Source organism: Phodopus roborovskii, unplaced genomic scaffold (genome assembly GCF_943737965.1).
Source record: "Phodopus roborovskii unplaced genomic scaffold, PHOROB, whole genome shotgun sequence".
Taxonomy (NCBI): Eukaryota; Metazoa; Chordata; class Mammalia; order Rodentia; family Cricetidae; genus Phodopus; species Phodopus roborovskii.
In genome coordinates this window covers 6,052,981-6,070,999 of record NW_026126636.1, presented here as the reverse complement: position 1 = coordinate 6,070,999, position 18,019 = coordinate 6,052,981, and the positions used below count along the sequence as shown (strand labels likewise).

At 51.9% G+C, this 18,019-nt stretch overlaps 1 protein-coding gene across 1 annotated transcript in view; it reads right to left on the bottom strand.

The window, feature by feature from the left end:
• The window catches only part of Ryr1 (ryanodine receptor 1), a 116,496-nt gene that overhangs the window by 59,244 nt on the left and 39,233 nt on the right, over positions 1–18,019 (bottom strand). The window contains exons 32-52 of the mRNA XM_051207475.1: positions 16,450–16,536; positions 16,110–16,336; positions 14,481–15,093; positions 12,558–12,821; positions 12,098–12,298; positions 11,671–11,782; positions 9,236–9,382; positions 8,003–8,276; positions 7,185–7,299; positions 6,965–7,097; positions 6,333–6,427; positions 5,241–5,376; positions 4,906–5,092; positions 4,714–4,822; positions 3,391–3,511; positions 3,142–3,311; positions 2,082–2,302; positions 1,900–1,990; positions 907–1,047; positions 360–523; positions 174–252 (exon numbers count right to left, since the gene is read on the bottom strand). Of these exons, the coding sequence (XP_051063432.1) occupies positions 174–252; positions 360–523; positions 907–1,047; positions 1,900–1,990; positions 2,082–2,302; positions 3,142–3,311; positions 3,391–3,511; positions 4,714–4,822; positions 4,906–5,092; positions 5,241–5,376; positions 6,333–6,427; positions 6,965–7,097; positions 7,185–7,299; positions 8,003–8,276; positions 9,236–9,382; positions 11,671–11,782; positions 12,098–12,298; positions 12,558–12,821; positions 14,481–15,093; positions 16,110–16,336; positions 16,450–16,536 (3,687 nt within the window). The remainder of the gene's footprint in view (positions 1–173; positions 253–359; positions 524–906; positions 1,048–1,899; positions 1,991–2,081; positions 2,303–3,141; positions 3,312–3,390; positions 3,512–4,713; positions 4,823–4,905; positions 5,093–5,240; positions 5,377–6,332; positions 6,428–6,964; positions 7,098–7,184; positions 7,300–8,002; positions 8,277–9,235; positions 9,383–11,670; positions 11,783–12,097; positions 12,299–12,557; positions 12,822–14,480; positions 15,094–16,109; positions 16,337–16,449; positions 16,537–18,019) is intronic.

Below are 18,019 nucleotides of genomic sequence, written 5' to 3'. Positions count from 1 at the left end.
GAGCGGGGTGAGAGGCAGGCCGCAGAGAGGCGGGTGTACCCGGCAGGGACAGAGGGCTCTCGAGAGCAGGGAAGGTCCTAGGGATGGCTGCAGGTTGTCTAAGACAACCCGGGGTCTCAGAGAAGACATGGGGCTTGGGAAAGGGCGGGAGGGGTGGAGGGGCCCGTGTTCACCTTGTCAAAGGCCCACTTCTCGTGGGTATATTCTGCAAACTTGTTAATGAAGGAGTCCAGCTTCTCAGGGATAATGACACTATAAGTAGAGGTGGGAATGCCAGGCATTGGGGTGGGGCTTTCCTCCCTCTCTGGAGCCTTCCCTCGCCCTGCCTGACCCCACTACTGTCTGTCCCCAGGTCTCACTTGAGGGTCTCCACAGGCCGGGGATCAAAGTTGCCTTCAGCGTCTACCGTGGCTTTTTTCTCCGTCTTGGATGAGTAAGAGGCATCCACGTAGTCAGGGGGCAGCGCCCCCGCAATGGCACACAGGCAGGGCATGGCTATCCGGTAGAGCTCCTGGTCATATTTCTGAGGGTGCCGGGGATGAGAGGAAGGACCATGCAGGCTTCACTGTAGCCCCTAAAGCTACAGTCCCCAAGCCATCTTCCCGCCACCAACTCCCCCTGAACCCACAAATCTGCCAGTCACTCTCGCCACGGCCCAGGCCTCAGTTCCTTCTGTTGGCCTTGTTTCCTTTTTAGACAAGGTCTCGTGCAGCCAGGCTGTCCTTAAACTTGAGATATATAACGCAAGAGTAACTCTGAATTCCTAATCCTCCTGCTTCCACTGACCCCCCGAATTACAGCTGTGTGCCACCACACCCAACCAACAGGGATTTCATTTCAGATCTTCAAGCTTGAACCCCCAAACCCTCCACACAGGCTCCCCTGAGATCCCATGGGTGCCCAGACCTTATGCGCCAGAGAGTCAAAGATGCCCCAGAAGAGCTTGCGTGTGAGGTGCAGCTCTTCCTCAGAGGTGACCCCGAAGTTGGCCCAGCCTGTGGGGAGGCAGTAGTATTTCCAGCATCTCTCATAGTGATTGGTAAGGAGCTGAGATGGAGAGGCACACAAAGGGAGGTATAAGCAGACGGCAGGCAGGGAGGGCCCCAGGAGGCAGAGGGTGTCAGCGCTTGCAAATGAGATGCTAATAAGGGAAGGATGGTATGCTTATTGGAGAATGGTCCTCGATAGCTATTTATGCAGAGTGAGTATTCTCAGTGAGAGCCAGGATGGGCTTTAAACTACGGCTGGGTTTGTCTGTTGTTTTTACAGAAATAGGCAAGCTAACAGTCTCCTGGTAGAGTTGTGTGCACTAATGGGATGATCTGTGCTTATGCAAATTAGTATGTCAAATAGAAACACAGGCAGTGCCTCATGCAAATATATGGTAATCAAAAAGGCCTCCACTACCCAATATGCAACGCGGAGTTGGGGCTAATTTAGGCATCTTATGCAAGACAGTCTAGTTGGGGGGGGAAATAGCTCCTTATGCAAATTAGCATGCAAATGAAAAAGTGGGAGAGACAGTATGCAAATATTCAGAATAGCTATGGTACTGTTTATTCAAATAAACGCACTCATTTGAATACTGGAAGGTTGGTGGTCTGGGCATGCGAATAAAATGCTAATTAGGGAAAATAGTGCGCCCATGAAGATATATGTTAATTGAGGCGGGGGCTTGCTTACTTAGTTAGGCAAATTAAGCGGTAATTAGGGAATGTTAGCAACGCCAATGACGCAAAGCGAATGCCATGGGAATCCTAGCCGGCAAATGAGGATGCTAATTGGTTTCCTCAGGGTTCGCTGTCCTGAAGCCTTGGTTAGATGTGGTTGGCGCGGCTAATATGAATGAGCCCACTGTGGGTGAGAAAAGGACAGGCTCCCGCTGAGGGCCGCCCTCACCTTGAGCGGCATCTTGGCGAACTCATTGAGGATGGGCACATCGAACACCAGGCGTCGAAGCAGGTGCTGCAGCATGGAAGGGCGGATGTACCTGAGGAGGACATGTCCAGAGGGGGCAGAGGTCTCACGCGAGGCTCCGCCTCGTGGCCCCGCCCATCCTACACCCCTCCGACCTGCCTCACCTGCAGAGTGCCATGAGGCAGTCCTCGATGACATCACGCTGTGCCTTGGTGAGCGAGCGGCCACGCGACAGGCGGTACACCGTGTGCAGCATGGAGTCCACCATGATGGCGCGGTGCTCGGTGCCCGCAAAGAGCGGCGCGCACTTGGTGATGAGCGGCAGCACCGCCAGGCACAGGTAGCGGTTCAGCGCCAGCGCCATCTCCGTGGTGCTGAAAGTAGCCTGGGATACAGGATAAAACCATCAGGCCCGTTGCACACGCCTGGCGTTGCCTTGGTACCCAGGTTTCTAATCACTCATTCTCCTAAATCTCATTCCTCCAGATCTGTACCCATATCCTTATAACTTGGGTAATAAGTAATAAATCTCTCTCTCTCTTTCCTCCCACATCACACTCACACACACACACACACACACACACACACACACACAAGCACGCACACACGCAAACCAGGAACTGATTACTTAAACCCATGGATTTAGCTGTTCCGCAATGTCAGTCCTCATGTAGCTCAGGCTAGCTCGGAACTGCTGGTCATCCTGCCTCTACTTCCCAAGTGCTGGGCTTACAGGCACGCCCAGGTTTTTGTTGTTGTTTTGGCTTTTTGTTTTGAGACAAGGTCTCATTATGTAGTCATGACTGGCCTACAACTTGCCATGTCTAGAACTTGCTATATAGACCAGGCTGGCTATATAGACAGGTTGGCCTGCCCCTGCCTCTTGAGTGCTGGGATTAAAGGCATGCATCACCACGACCAGCTCTGCTTTGGTTTTTTAAGCCAGAATTGACTGTAGCTCAGGGAAATCACTGTCCTCTGGCCTCCATCTCTCTGATACTAGAATAAAGGTGTGCATCATTGTATCCAGCCAATGCTTTCCCCCAACTGAAGGTATTGGGGATTCCTACCCACCCTTCAGCAAGACTTTTTTCATAGGTTTTGTTTTCTGTCACAAAGGTGGAGGGGAGCTCGGGAAATGCATGCGACCCCAGTTCTGCTGATGCTGTCTGTCCACATCTTGTGTGGAGGCATGTGGGGGGCTAGCTAGGTGGGGCTGCTTACCGTGTCCAGTGAGGCAGCTGCCCTCATGTCAGGAAGGAACCCTACATCCAGCACGTGGAGCAAGAAGTCCTGGCTCTCAATGCCATACACTCGGTCCAGGAAAAGCACCATGGATGCCTTGTGGTCAGGCACGAAGGATGCAGACATCTTTGGCTGTACCAGTGCCCCATCTATGGGCAAGGAAGGCGGGCTGTTAGCGTGTGCTTCCCTCCCAGCATCATTCCTTTAGCATGCCCTGCCCCCACCTACCTTTGCCCAGGGTGGGGATCTGCAATGGGAGGCTGATGATGCCCACAAGGTCATCCAAGGGCACAAGGGACCGAAGGATGGCACGGATTCTCAGGGCCTCACCCTTTCCGGCTTGGATCAACTGGATATGGCAGACAGGGGAGTAGGTATATCATCAGGCAACTGTGCCCCATTTGGGAATTGTTCTAGTCCAGCCATTCCTGACACACTGATAGTAGAGCAAGCCTCCTTTGTGTGTGTGTGTGTGTGTGATATGTGTGTGCATGTGTATATGTGGAGGCACATGTGTGTACACATGTATGTGTGTGCAAGTATGTGCACTTGCCCCTATACCCCTGAGCGAAGGTCAAAGGTTGATGTCAAGTGTCTTTCTCTCTCTAGGCTCTTCCCCTGTTTTCTGTGCCCGAGTCTCTCCCTGGACCTGAAGCTCATTGTCCCAGGTAACTTGGCTGTCCAGTGAGCCCTGGTGATACCATTTCGCTGGCCATTGTTGCTATTTCCAGAGGGGGTTGTTTTATTTTGTTTTGAGACACGGTTTCTTGGTTATGTAGCCCAGGCTGGCCTGGAACTCAGAGATCCACTTGCCTCTCCTTCTTGAGTGTTGGGACTAAAGGTGTGCGCCCCATGCCTGGCTGTTTATTTTCATTTATTGGTGGGATGTACATGCTATGGTGTGTATGTGGAGATCAGAGCACAACTAAGGAGAATTAGTTTTCTCCTACCATGTGGGTCCCAGGTGACCAACATCAGGTCATGGGGCTTGGTGGCAGGCACCCTTACGCCCCAAGCTAGTGGCCCCTTGTTTGGATTTTGAGGCAAGGTCTCACATAGCCCAGACTGGGCCTCCAACTTGTTGTGTAGTCAAAAATGACACTGAACGTCTGACCCTGAAGCTTTTACCTTCCCAGTCCTGGGGTGACAGGTCTGTGCCACCACACACAGCTGTGTTGAAACAGGGTCTTGTTATGTAATGCAGGCTGGTCTCTACAGTGCGGTGACCACAGGTGTGTGTGTGACAGGCTGAAGCGTGGCACCATTCCTGGCTCAAGTCTCCTTGAATGACCCATCTGTAGGTACCTTCCTCACCCCCTACCCCAAGACCTCTGGGTCTTTACTTCTTGTCCACTTCCTCCACTGGGTTCCATGGGATCAGGACCTGAGGGTGTTTTGGTCATGAGCCCGTGCCCAGCATCACCTAGCCTGGGGCCACACCCACGGTGAGCTATGTATATGTGGATGCTGCCCAGCGTCTGAATGCTGAGGCTGAAGGCTGGACCATTCACACCGGGCCTTGCCCAGCCCATGTGACCTCCCAGGGCTCACATGCATCTCAGGTGCACAGCGTCCCAGCAGGTCGATCAAGGCAGCATAGAAGGACATGATGGCATGTCCCAGGTGCACCCGGTTTTCTTCAGGAGGCTCCTCACCAAAGCTGGAGAGGAGAAGGTGGTGGTGGGAGGGATCCAGGGACATGGTAGTGGTGGCCACCACACTGAGAAGGGGACAGGAACTCACTGCTCACGTCGCCGGTCCCTGCGGACGCCTGGTCCGTCCCTTGCGGGGTCCTCAGAGATGCGGATGGCCTCTTCGATGGCAGCCAGCAGCCCTGAGCCACCCTCACCCCGCAGGGCAGGTCCAAAGCACTCAGGCTTTCGGATCAACAGCCGCACCACCACATTAGCGTTCTCTTCCACGCTCTCACCTGGCACCCACAAAGGTCAGGAGAGCTCTCGAGGGGACCCCAGCACACCCACTGACCCTCAAACACACTTAAAGGGATCCCTCCTGGTGTGGATGTCACCAGAGGGAGGCTTTAGCTGGCCACCCCCGCCCCTCCCATCCTGCCTCACCATTGACGAAGACAGCAAAGCGCAGGAAGTCCAGATAGCGTTCACCCCCGCAGGGATTCCATCCGATATCAGGATAGCCTTTGGCCAGGAGCATGGAGCAGCTCTGTAAGCCACAGCCTGCCAGGTATGATACAACCTGTAATGCAGAAGAGCGCTCAGTCCAAGACCACTCTCCTCCCCAAGGTCCGGGCTTGCTGCCCCGGAGCTCCTCAGGCCCAAGGCCCTTTTCATCTTCATCAAGCTGACCCGAGTCTTACCTGCCTCATCTCCAATCATGCTGTCCCCTTCCCGGGCACCCTTCTCCACCCCACGAACATGAGTCAGGTCATCCTTCCCTGCCCATCACTGGTTCTCTCTCACGTGGGATAAAATCCAGCATCCTTGCTACCAGCCTACGGCACCCCATGTCTCACCACCCCACCTTCATGGCCTCTATCCCAGCGACATCGGCCTCTCAGCTGCTCCAGGATCTCTGCATTGCCCCTCCCCCTGAGGTCTGACTGGCTGCCCAGCCCAGATCATCCTGGGCTTTATTCAGATGTCATTTCCTCAACGGGGGCTTTCCCTAACCAGTCTTCCCGCACCCCTTCCCCGAAACAAGCCTCTCTTAGAAGCCCTGCCAGCCTGGAACTTGCTCTGTAGGCCAGGCTGGCCTTGAACTCAGAGGTCTGCCTGCATCTGAGTGCTGGGATAGAATCTGGCTTGTAAATGCTTTTAAGGATGCTCTCATTAACACTCCACGAAATCATGATTATGTATTCACTGATCAGATTAAGTGACAGAGGTCAGAGGATACCGTCCCTTTCCCTGGCCTCTCAGCAAGGGAGGAACCATGGACTGGAGTTGCTGAACTCCAAAGCCCCGTGTAGTCCCACTCAACCATGAAGCACCAAGACCACTCAGCAGGGAAGCATAGCCCATAGATCTGTTCCCAGCCCCTCTTGTATTTAGTGCTACTGGCTTCTGGTTGCTCCTTCCATGTTAGCCCCCTTCTATTGGTCCCTGGGATGTCTAACTTCCGTCTGAACAGGATGCTGAGAGCCAGCATGTGTCCACACAGACAGGAATGGCCAGGCCTCTTCCCCGCCACACCTTTTCCAGGTCTTGCTCTTGCAAGGCTAAGGCCAGCTCGTTGTTGTCGATGACAGAAGCAGCGGCCACATCCAGAGGTGTGGAGCCCTGCATGCCTGTGGGGACAAAGGGCGATCAGTGTGGGCTGTGGGGTATACCCCTGCCTTCCCCACACTCTGTGTGTGCATGTAGACAAGGGAGCCAGAAGGGGGCACCAGATCCTTCAGGACAGGAGTTACAGGTGGTCTTGACTCACAGAAGATGGGAGCTGGGATCTGAACTCTGGTCCTCGGGATAAAGCAAGTGCTCTTAAAGCACTGAGCATTCTATACAGCCCCTCCCCGGTCTTGATGGTACCACCTCCTCTGGGAAGCCCTTCCTGATCACCCCCTTTCCACAATGGGCCAAGTGCCTCTGCTGGTCTCTGCTTTCTCTACCCCAGCTCTCAGGCAGGAGCCTGGACTGATGCTGTCTGAGACTGAACTTTATTCTCTGGCTATTCTGTGAGCTGTGGGTCAGTCAAGGTCGTCTGAGCCAACATCCTAGGTGTTTGTTGTTTGTTTGTTGGTTGAGACAGAGTCTCATGTAGCCCAGGCTGGCCTCACACTTGTTATGTAGCTGAGGATGACTTTATGGCCTCTGGGGTTTCTCACCCAGGCCAATGCCACTATTCTCCAGCAGGTAGCTCAAGTGGTCAAACATGGAGCGCTGGTTCTGCCGGCTGATTCGGCAGAAGTAGCAGAGGAACCGGCAGCAGCTTGTCACCATCTTGGGGAAGCGGATCTCCTGCAGAGGTAGGCAGGGAGGGCCAGTGGTGAGTGCCCGCACACTGTGTCCCCTCCCTGAGCTCCTGCACCCATCCAGGCCCCTCACCTTAGACTCGCCACCCCCAAGGACGTTCACCATGACCTCCATGACCGTTTCATGCATGCCCAGAGCTCTCATCAGGTTTGGGTGCTGGTAGAAGACTTTGTTATTCATGATGTTGCTGTGAGCAGAGTGTGTAGGGTTAGTACAGCCTGGAGGTGGGGGAGCACACCCCGAGAGGACCACAGTCACCATGGTGATAACAATCCACGGGCTCTCCGTGCCTTTTGCAGATCTAAATTCATCCATCCTTTTTTGTTTGTTTTCTTTTTAGTTAGGTTTTGAAACACAGTCTCACTCTGGTACCTCGTGCTGGCCTGGAACTATCTGGCCCAGGCTGGCCTAGGATTCACCGTCATCCTCCTGTGTCCTGTCTCCCTAGTGCTGAGGAGACAGGTATGAGCCTCCACCTAGCTCTTCATCCATCCTCATATCCACTCTGGGGGGGGCAGGAATTATAATTATTTACCCACCAAGCCATCCCACTAGTCCAATTATTAATACTTATTTTTAATCTGAGACAGGGTCTCACTATATAACCCAGGCTGGTCTAGAACTGCCGGTGTAGCCCAAGATTGCTTGGAACTTATTTGTGATCCTCCTACCTTAGCTTCCTGAATGCCTCTCCAAACCTGCCATTTTGTTATTATTACAAGCACAGGCCCCTGAAACTTCATGGTCACTCTGCAGCCATTCCCTTTGTTCCTTTAAACCCAGAAGCAGCACATGTGCCAGTCAAACAGTGACCAAGAGCCTCTGAGGGAAGGGTTAGCTGTTAGGACAAAGGGACTCGTGGGGCAGCCAGGCCAGGGAGGAGCACTCACCCAATGCTCTGGATCATGAGGTTCTCCTCCTGGGGACCCATCTGCACAATAAGCAGTGAGCGGATCTGGCCCAGGCACTCCAGCAGGCTCATGGTGTCCTCCACCGAGGACAGGGAGATCGTGTAGGCCCGGGGCAAGGCGCGCAGCAGCTCCCCAAGCCCATCATACTGTCGGTGCAGGAGGCTGAACATGGCACGGACCAGCTCAGGGCTCTGAACAAAGTCCTCCTGGGCCCAGCGCACCACCGTGTGGGACACCAGCTCCTGCAGGGACTCTGAGAAAGGGTTTGGGACTCTAGGCTGTATCTTTGAACCACAAGAGGGGGAGGCCTTTCTCTGTCACTAACTGTCCTGTCTTCCACCTGCCAGATACATTTTCTATTGGCCCAAGGATCAAGCCCTCCCTCCCTCCCTGCCTCCTTCCATCCATCCATCCCTTCCCTCCCTGCCTCCTTCCATCCATCCATCCCTTCTTCCCTCCCTCTCTCCTCCCTTCCTCCTTCGCTCCCCTGGTTTCTGCACCCACCTGTACACATGAACTCTCTCTCTCTCTCTCTCTCTCTCTCTCTCTCTGTCCCTCTCTCACACATATACAATAAAGGAATGAATGAACGAATGAATGAATAAATAAATAATAAAAGGAGCAGTCTGTTGTGGCATGCATCTGTAACTTCAGCACTCAGCAGGCAGAGGCAGGAGGATCTCTGTGAGTCCAGCCTAGTTTACAAAGACAGTTCCAAGTCTACATAATGAGACCTCCTCTCAAAAATTTTTTTTTTCTTTAGGATAAAACTTCTATCAATGTCAGGGACTCTGTCTAGGGTGTGGCTAACACACAGTTTGTACTGTGACCCCCAACACCGATCATGCTTTTCTAACTCCTCTGCATGCCAATCATGGCACTATGAGAGAACATGAAAACAAGGACCACGAGGAAACAGAAGTCACCATGGATGCACCACTGCTCTGGGAGGTGGCACTGCTGCAGCCTGGACATGTGGGCCACCTCTCCAGCACCCTCTTTCTCCCCCAACTCTTACTTTGTTTCTCTTTGTCTGCAGTGCAGGTGCAGACACACGCACGTGCGCACGCGCACACACACGCACACACACACTCACACGCACACATGCATGCATGCACACTTGCACACACATGCACACGCACACACACACGCACACACACTCCCTGGGCTCTGAGCTGCCTGCTCCACCCTGTCCTGGTCCCCAGCCCTCACCAGGTTTGTGCTCCTCAGCTGCTGGCTCCTCCTCGGATTTCTCCTCTTTCTTCTTCACCAGCCGCACTTTCTCCAACAGGCTCATTAGGCGGCTACCCAGCGAGGTCTCTTCCTCTGGCTCCTCCTCCTCTCCCTCCAGCTGGATTCCTGGAGGCAGTCAAGAAGGGATGGGATGTCCCTCTAGAGCTTGCTAATCCATCGGGCCATTCATTCCCGCATCCATCTGTTCTCTTTCTCACTCAGGCACACACTCTGGCATTTTTCATCCCTCTCCTCCTGCGTCCACGTGTTTGCCCATTTAGTCAGTCTACGAAGGTCTTGCCATTTGTTTGTTGGGCTTGTTTGCTTTTCTGAGTCAGTCTCCTGTAGTCTAGTTCCTGGTCCTGATGGAATGACAGGTGTGTGCTGACCAGGCCTTGCTCTGCTTATTTTCATTCATGTGGGAAACGGTTGTTGGAGTTTTTGAGATGGAATCATGTAGACCAGACTGGCCTTGAACTCCCTACGGAACACAGGCTAGCCTCAAACTCTCAGTGATCCTCCTGCTTCAGCCTCCTGAGTACCCGCAAAAGCCACCATTCCCAGAAACATCGTCCTTTAATCAACTCAGCCAAATATGTAAAAGGAACAAAAAAAGAAAGACTTAAAAGAAAGTGTGCTGCCAGCGTAACTGCCGCCAGAGATTTATTATTATTATTATTATTATTATTATTATTATCATTATTATTATTATTATTATTGTGTGTGTATGGGTATAGGGTCTCACTATCCTGGAATTCACTATGTAGACCAGGCTGGTCTCAAATTAACAGAGGTCTGCCTGCCTTTGTCCCCTAAGTGCTAGGATTAAAGGCCTGTGTCACCACATCTGGCTGAGCAGAGGACATTAACAAAGTGCCAATAGTATACAAAGAATCCCACAGATAAGCATAGAGCTGCGTTTGTGGTACACGCCCGCCACCCCAGCACACAGGAGGTGGAAGCAGAGAGATCAAGACGTCATCTTTGGTTACCTGTCCAGATCAAGGTCAGGCTGTCCTACATGAGAACTTAACTTTAAAAAATAACATAATAACTACACAACTTCCAATCACATATTTTTGATTCAGAAGGGACTTTTTAAACATTTAAAAATCACTTAGAGAGGAGGTAACTGAAAGACACTGTGACCTTGAAAGAGAGTGCAGAGGCAAGGGAGTGGCTCAGTGGGTAAAAACTCTCACTTCATACACCCAGTAAGCTGGGGTCGATCCCCACGACCCATATGAAAGGGGAACGCAGTGGTACCCGTCTATATAGAAGGAGGATGCAGTGGTGCCCATCTACAATAGAAGTTAGATGGAATGGTGCCCATGTACAATAGAGGTCAGATGCAGTGGTACCCGTCTACGATAGAAGTCGGATGCAGTGGTACCCATCTATAATGGCAGCATTCCTATGTAGAGATGCGAGGTGCAAAGAACCAGCCAGACCCTTTCATATGCAGTAGGGCAGCAGAAACAAGAGAGCTTGCCTCAAAAACAAGGAAGGAACCAACTTCTGCAAGTTGTCCTCTAACTTCTGCACAGATGCACACATACATCCGCAGTCAATCACATATGTACACACAGGTAGGCACACAGACATAAATGTTTTTTAGCTGTAGAGATTTACTACTCTAAAAACCAGGAAAACAAAGAATGAAGAAAAGCAGGAGACCCTGAGAGATCATGAAACAGAATACACTCATAGTGATATTCCCAGGCAAAAAACAGACTGAAGAAATATTTGCTCAAGACTTTCCAATCTTGATTTAAAAAAAAAATACACATTTGCATTTCCAAGCAAATGAAATTCCAATTCAATGAAATGAGATCAACTTCAAGAGCTCCATGTCTGGACACTACAACTCAAGCCATTGAAAAGCAAAGACAAAATCTTGAAAGCAGGGCAAAGAAAATTGACTTATCATGGACAAGGGAACCTCAATAAGACTGCCGATGATCTGTCATCAGAAACAACAGAAGACAGTCACCTGCTCTCAAACCAGCCAGCTCTCCCCCAGTTAATTTTCACCCATTTTTCTTAAAAAGTCTCACTACGTTTATTTGCGTGTGCGCATGTGCACACATGCCAAGGCACACATGTGGGTATCAGAGGACGACTTGCAGAAGTCGCTTCTCTTCTTTGACAGTGTGGGCCCCGGGGACTGAACTCAGGTTGCCAAGCTTGGCAGCAGGTACTTTTACCTGCTGGAGCATCGTGATGGCCATACATCCATCCTTCTATCCGTCAGTTCGCACAACTATCCAATCACTTGCCCACCACAGGTGCTCTTAACCACTGAGCCATCTCTCCAGGCCCTACATGGCTGTGTAAGGTCAGCAAATCTTACTGAAACTTTAGGAGAGATCGCAAAAGAAAGTATGAGGACAGGGCTTTCCAAACTTTCTTACCACAGTGTGCCAGTAGGTCTTGGTGAAAGTTAACCAGATCCTGCCGAACCTCTTCAGGGACAGGGCAATCTTCCTCATCTGCGCCATTTTTGAATTGCAATAGCATGTTGATCTAGAGAAAGATTAAATGCTAGAATAAAGGCCTTTGATTTCAGAGCAGGGTCAAGGGCCATAGATCCAACTGTAAGACTCTCTAGGATTACGAGCCCAAATGTGAGCTAGCGGAGACTATCAGACCAGAGGCAGAGGTTATGTAAGGGACATGAGCAGTCTTAGGTGGCTCAGTGGCTAGCTCACGAAAGTGAGCGGTGAGTGCCAAAGTTCAAGGTTCAAGCGCCAGTTTTGGAGGTGACCGACAGTTGGGACTGAGGGAATTTGAGGTTGGGGTTCAGGCAGTAAGACCAGGCAGAGTTAGGGGTCAGAGGACCTGCTCCTGGGGCGGAGAGCGGAACTCTCGGGTGCGTCTTGCAGTCTCGGCTGCACTCATGGTGAAGGCTCTCATGAGGAGGCCATAGCGACCCCGCTGGTTGGCCTGGAGCTTGTCCACATAGTGCTCTGCAAAGGCCGCCAAGGACTCCACACGGTGCTGCAGCTCTTGATCACAGAAATACTCCAGGAGGTGGCACATCTATGGGGGGGGGGCGCCATGCAGTAGGAGGCATGATGGTGAGATCATAACTTTCTGGAAACTTCCAGTGCCTTCTCCTCCCTCTCCAGGGCTCTGCCCAGGTTCAATCACCACTGTCTGCTTGGGTCCTCAAGTCTCCTCTCATTCGGAAATCAGAGCGATCATCCCAAGCCAGCACCTCCCCCTGCCAATGGACAAAGTCCAGGCCCAAGCCCAGGTGGGTGGAGGCTGAAAGACAATGGGGGGAGGACCAGCCCACCTGTAACTTCACAGACTCGGGCAGCTTCATCTGGAGCAGCCCCTCCTCCAGCTCGTCTTTCTCCTCTTCTGCTGCCTCCTCCTCTTCCTTCTCCTCATCTTCCTTCTCCTGTGCCTCTTCCTCCTCATCCTCCTCTTTCTCCTCCTCATCTTCCTCCTCCTCCTCTTCCTCTTCCTCCTCTCCCTCTTCCTCCTCAGTGAATACTTCAGGCTCAATCATCTTCAGGATCTGCTTCACGTCCTCGTCACTAAAGACGCCCATCACCTGCAGGACAAGGTCTGAGTCCTTCCCAGGGGCTGTGGCACCTCCAGATCTCACCTCAGCTCCAATTTCCTGACCTCCTCACGCACACGCTAAGACCATGCCTGCGTTGGCTGATATAGTTCCTCCCACAGGCAGAATGTTATCTCCATCTTGCTGTCCACTTTCCTTAAGATCCCCTAGTACAGTGGGATTTGATTTGGACATAATCAAGATACACACACACACACACACACACACACACACACACACACACGAAATTGTCAAAGGAAAAACTCCTTAACCCCTCCCCCAGTCCTCATCTATGTCTCCTCTACATGGCCTAGACTGATCATCAGACGTAAGCTCCACTCCCTCCACAGGTAGGTGTCCTTTCTCTTACGTGTGAACGTAGGCGGCTCTGAGACATGCCCTGATAAATGTCTACACAGGTCCCAGCGTACATCAGCTCTTACCTGGCACAGTGCAAGGAGACTGATGAATGGAAGTTAGCAAGCAGATAAAAGAGAGGAGCAGGGAGACAGAGGAAGAGATGCTAAGAGGCAAGAGGACTAATTGTCTGGCTAGACGGATTAACAGGCTGAATCACAGAGATGTGACAGAACGCTGCGTGAATGAGTGTGTGATAGAGGTGAACGAAATAAGGGTACCTGATGTACAGGTAGGCAGGTGGCTGGACTGTGTGATAAAGAGTGCATATAAATGAGGAAACAGACAAGGACGTTGGAGGATGGATAGATTGGCTTATGTATAAAAAGCTGGATCGCTGGAGAGATGGCTCAGCAGTTAAGAGCAACGCCTGCTCTTCCAAAGGTCTTGAGTTCAATCCCCAGCACATGATAGTGAGCTCCTGTGTTTGGTGCCCTCTTCTGGCCTACAGGTGTACATGTAGGCAGAACACTATACATAATAAATAAGTAAACACATTCCTAAAAAGCTGGATGAATACATATGTGTACATATATATATATATATATATATATATATATATATATGGTTTAATGGCAATGCAAGTGTATGAATAAATCAAAACATGAAATCAAGGGTGGACAGAAGGATGGACAATGGATACGTGGGCAAATAGATAAATGAGTGTAGATTGCTGGATGCATGTACATACAATGAATGGGCATGTGCATATAGGAAAAGGTAAGTAGAAAGTGGAGAAATGGATGGATCTGTTGCTGGGTATATAAATGGAGGCACAGGTGAAATGAAGATGACTACAGGCTATATGGAAGGAATGAATATTAATAAAGAAATAGGTATGTGGATAGAAGAACCTGGGCGCGTGTGTGAATGAACGCCAAGACAGGTGATTGATACATTGAAAAGTGGATAGATGGATGGATGAATATGTTGGTGGACAGAAAGACAGAAAATTGAGGGTACTTGTAGCTGGGAAAATGAGGGTGTATATAAGCATGTGGATGATTGATGGATGAATGAACGAACGATTTGTTGGAGAGGGAAATGGGGGAAAGGAGATACCAAGAAACATAAATAGAAGATAGGTGGCTGGATTAAAGGAAACATGAATGATAGATGGTGGGTGAACTTGAAGGTAGTAGAAGGTGTCAACAGGTAGAAGATTGATACACAGGCGGATACACAACTTGGAATGTGGACGAGTGGGGTAGGGAAATGGGAGGGAGCCATTACCAGGAGGGTAGACACAAGCTTGAGCACGGGCACGAACTGGAACTCCACAGAGCCCCCGACTGGGTCGCGAGCATGCTGTCCTCCATCTCGCACGGCTTCACCCAACATTCTTAGCGCCTTGTCTCGAAGAGCCTCCAGAGGGATGGCGGGGCTGAGGCGGGCCGGGGCTTCTGCCGTCCCAGCGGCTGGCAAGGCGGCCACAAAACACGGGGGTGAGAAATGGTGCGGAGGCCTCAGCGAGGTCGTGATGCCAACGCCGGGCAGGCCATGGCGGCGGGGCCCGTCCTCCGCGCTTCTTCCCGGTGGGAAGAGCGTGATGGCGCGGGTCTCGGGCGTGAGGGGCACGATGTACTCGGAGAGCATGGAGCGACGGCTGCGGCAGGCGCTTTCGAGGTGGATGCTGATGAGCAGGTCGTAGTAGCCTGCACGCAGAGGACCTGGCAAGTGCGCGTCCTCCAGAGCGTGCAGCAGCTGCGCCTGGTCCACGTGGCTGCACAGAGCATGGGCCACCCGGTTGTTCCCCAGGGCGCACACTGAGCGGTAGAGAGAGAGCGTGTGCGAATGGAAACGCTGTAGGTCCAGCCGCTCCGACAGCTCCAGGATGTCCATGCACCTGTAGCAGAGGGAGCAGAGGTCGGGAGAAATAGAGGCCTCAGACGGCCTAGGGTGAATTGTTGGCTGTAGCAGGGGCTCTCAGTGTCCCGCAGGGTCGGGCTCCAAGGGGGCTCTGCCTCTGGATCCATGAGTCTTTCCATGGTCCTGCTAGCCCGCTCTGGCTCTGGATCCATGGTCCTGCTAGTCCCTAAGGGGTTTGGGTTCTCTGCACCCTACACTGGGATTTCTAGAATAGTGGGACACTCTGGAGTTTCTGATAACCCCTAGATGTAGCTGAAATGCCCCAGGTAGGGGCTTGAGCTCTTTCTGGAAGGTTCGAGCACCCTGGTGACATTTGAGTGGGCCAGCATGAGTAACTTAACCTGCCAGCACTTGGGGAGTGGAGGAGGAAGGTGTTCACAGCCATCCTTAGCTACATAACCAGTTCAAGGTTAGCCTGGTTACATGAGACCAGGACCTTAGGGAAGATATCTCAAGATAATAATAACGTTTAAAATACTTTAAGAGCTATAGCTCGGTGGTAGAGCACTTGCCTAGCATGGGAGAGGCCTTAGGTTCAACCTTCAGTGCTGAATATCTAAAAATTTTCTTATATCTATGTGAACACAGGTCTGGGTGTGTTGGGGTCCCCTAGAGTGGGTTCCAGATCTCCATGAGACAAGCCTGAAATCTCCTGGAATGTGCCCTGCGGCCCTGGAACACAGTGAGGCCTTTCTGAGAAATGTCTGGCTTGGGGAGTTTGATCGTAGACTGTGCTCTCTCCGATGGATTTAAGATCCTGCAGTGTGGTCTGGGGTCCCTGGGGTGTAACTGTACTTCCTGTGATGAGTATGAGGTTCACTGAGATGGATCTAAGGGGTTCCCTAAAGCAGGTCTAGAGTCCCCTGGAGGATTGACTATCTGGGGAGGCTGGTACCAAGTCAGGATCCTAAGACCGGGACCTGGAACCTCCTAGGGCACGTGGGGCCCTGGGGTTGTAGCTGGGGGACGCACTGAGCCCAGCAGGGTCCTGACCTATTCTCCTCTGGGATATGCAGAGCCATCATCATCAGCGGCTCCTGGCACTGCACAGCCCAGCCAAGTCGCTCTCCAGCACGCCGAGTGTCCACATGTAAGAAGTGGTTGGGCATTCGGCTCCAGGAGACCGGCGTAAGCATCTGGACCTCCAGCCTTGGCGGGCACTGGGGGGCCGGGTTCTTGCGCTCACTCTGGAACATGGCGGCTGACAATGGCATGATGTTCTGTGGATCGGGAAGAAAGAGTGGGCCAGGATTCACAGTCCTCCCAGCCCTGCATGGGTGGGCACCCTCTGCACACGCCCACTCTTGCCCTGCACCCATCTCTGTCGCCTTGCCTTCTGCTTCCCCAGCTCAAACTGGACCACGTTCTGGTGGGTGGGCAGGACAAAGACAGCAGGAAACAGTTTCGTGTTGGGTTCCACCTGGCGAGGGAGAAGAGGTCATGTGTGGGAGTCGCAGCGTGGACTCTGGCCCCATTTTGTAGATCCATACTTGGGCACCGGAGGTCCACAGTGGCTGTAGGTGACCCTTGGGCAGGGTCACCCTGATGCAGCTAGGCCAATCATCTCCAGCTCTTTCAGAACAATGCGTCAGCTGCATCTCTACACACCAAGGCCCCTCCAGGAACGCCTTCCCTGAGTAGGGATGCTCTTCGGAAGCCAGAGCATCCCCCATGACTCGCTTCCTCTGGCCCTCCTAGTGGAATTCACCCTTGGCAGCCTTCCTCTGCCCCAGACAATACTGGCGAGGAGCCTTCCAGAACTAACCTGGAATCTGACTGCACCCATAGGCCCACCCTATGATTTTCACAGGAAATACAAAGACAAGGCTGTAGGCAGCTGGCCAGAACTCTCCAGAGTTAATGTGCACAGAAATCCCCTGAAATCTCAATAAAATACAGATTCTCAGTCAGCAGGTCTGAGGAGGAGGATGCTGGCCTAGGGACCACTCCGCAAGGAGCCAAATGCCACAGCACAGCCTGCTTGCTTCCCTCCCCAGAGGCCTAAGGGCAGGGGGACCATGAGGGAGGGAGAGAGAATGCAAGTAGTATGTGGTGGCACACACCTGTAATCTCAGCACTTGGAGGCGGAGGCAGAAGGATCAGGAGTTCAAGACCAGCCTCAGCTACATAGCCCACCCTAAGGTACATAAGATCCTATCTTAAGTAAAAAGAAGGAAGAGAGGGAGGGAGGGAATGTGTGAGGAGATTTAAAGGATGTAGGAACTCATTAAAGGATACAGCTTCACTTAGACTCTGATTTGAACAAAGAAATGGCAAGGAAACATTTGCGAGACAATCAGAGAAATTTGAACATGAGCGAGATATTTGACGACAGTCAGGAACAGTTAGGGACTTTTTTTTCCCTTTCCAGTGATAGCGGTATTGTGGTTCTGCCTTTTAAAAATAATCTTTATCTTTTAAAGAGATGGAACTATACGATGTCGGCAATTTCTTTCAGAGCCCTCCTGTGGGAGTGGAAGGAAAGTAGGCGTAAAAATGAAAGAGACCGGTTCTGGGTGGGCGGCAGCTGAAGCTGGGGACCTGGTGGCTCATTGTGCTATTCTGCTTTTGTATATTTCTCAAATTCCCCATTTAAATGGAGTTTTGCAAGCTGAGCATGGTGGCACAGGCCTGTAATCCCAGCACTTGGGGTGGGGGGTTGGGGAGTAAAGGCAGGAGAGTCAGGAGTTTAGGCTACCCTCGGCTACATGGTGAGTTTAATTAAGGCCAGCCTGGGCTACATAAAGATCATGTCTCATAAAATAATGAAGCAGGGGCTGGAGAGATGGCTCAGCGGTTAAGAGCACTTGTTGCGCTTGGAGAGGACCCAGGTTCAATTCCCAGCACCCACATGGTGGCTCACAACCTTCTGTAACTCCAGTTCCAGGGGATCTGACGTCCTC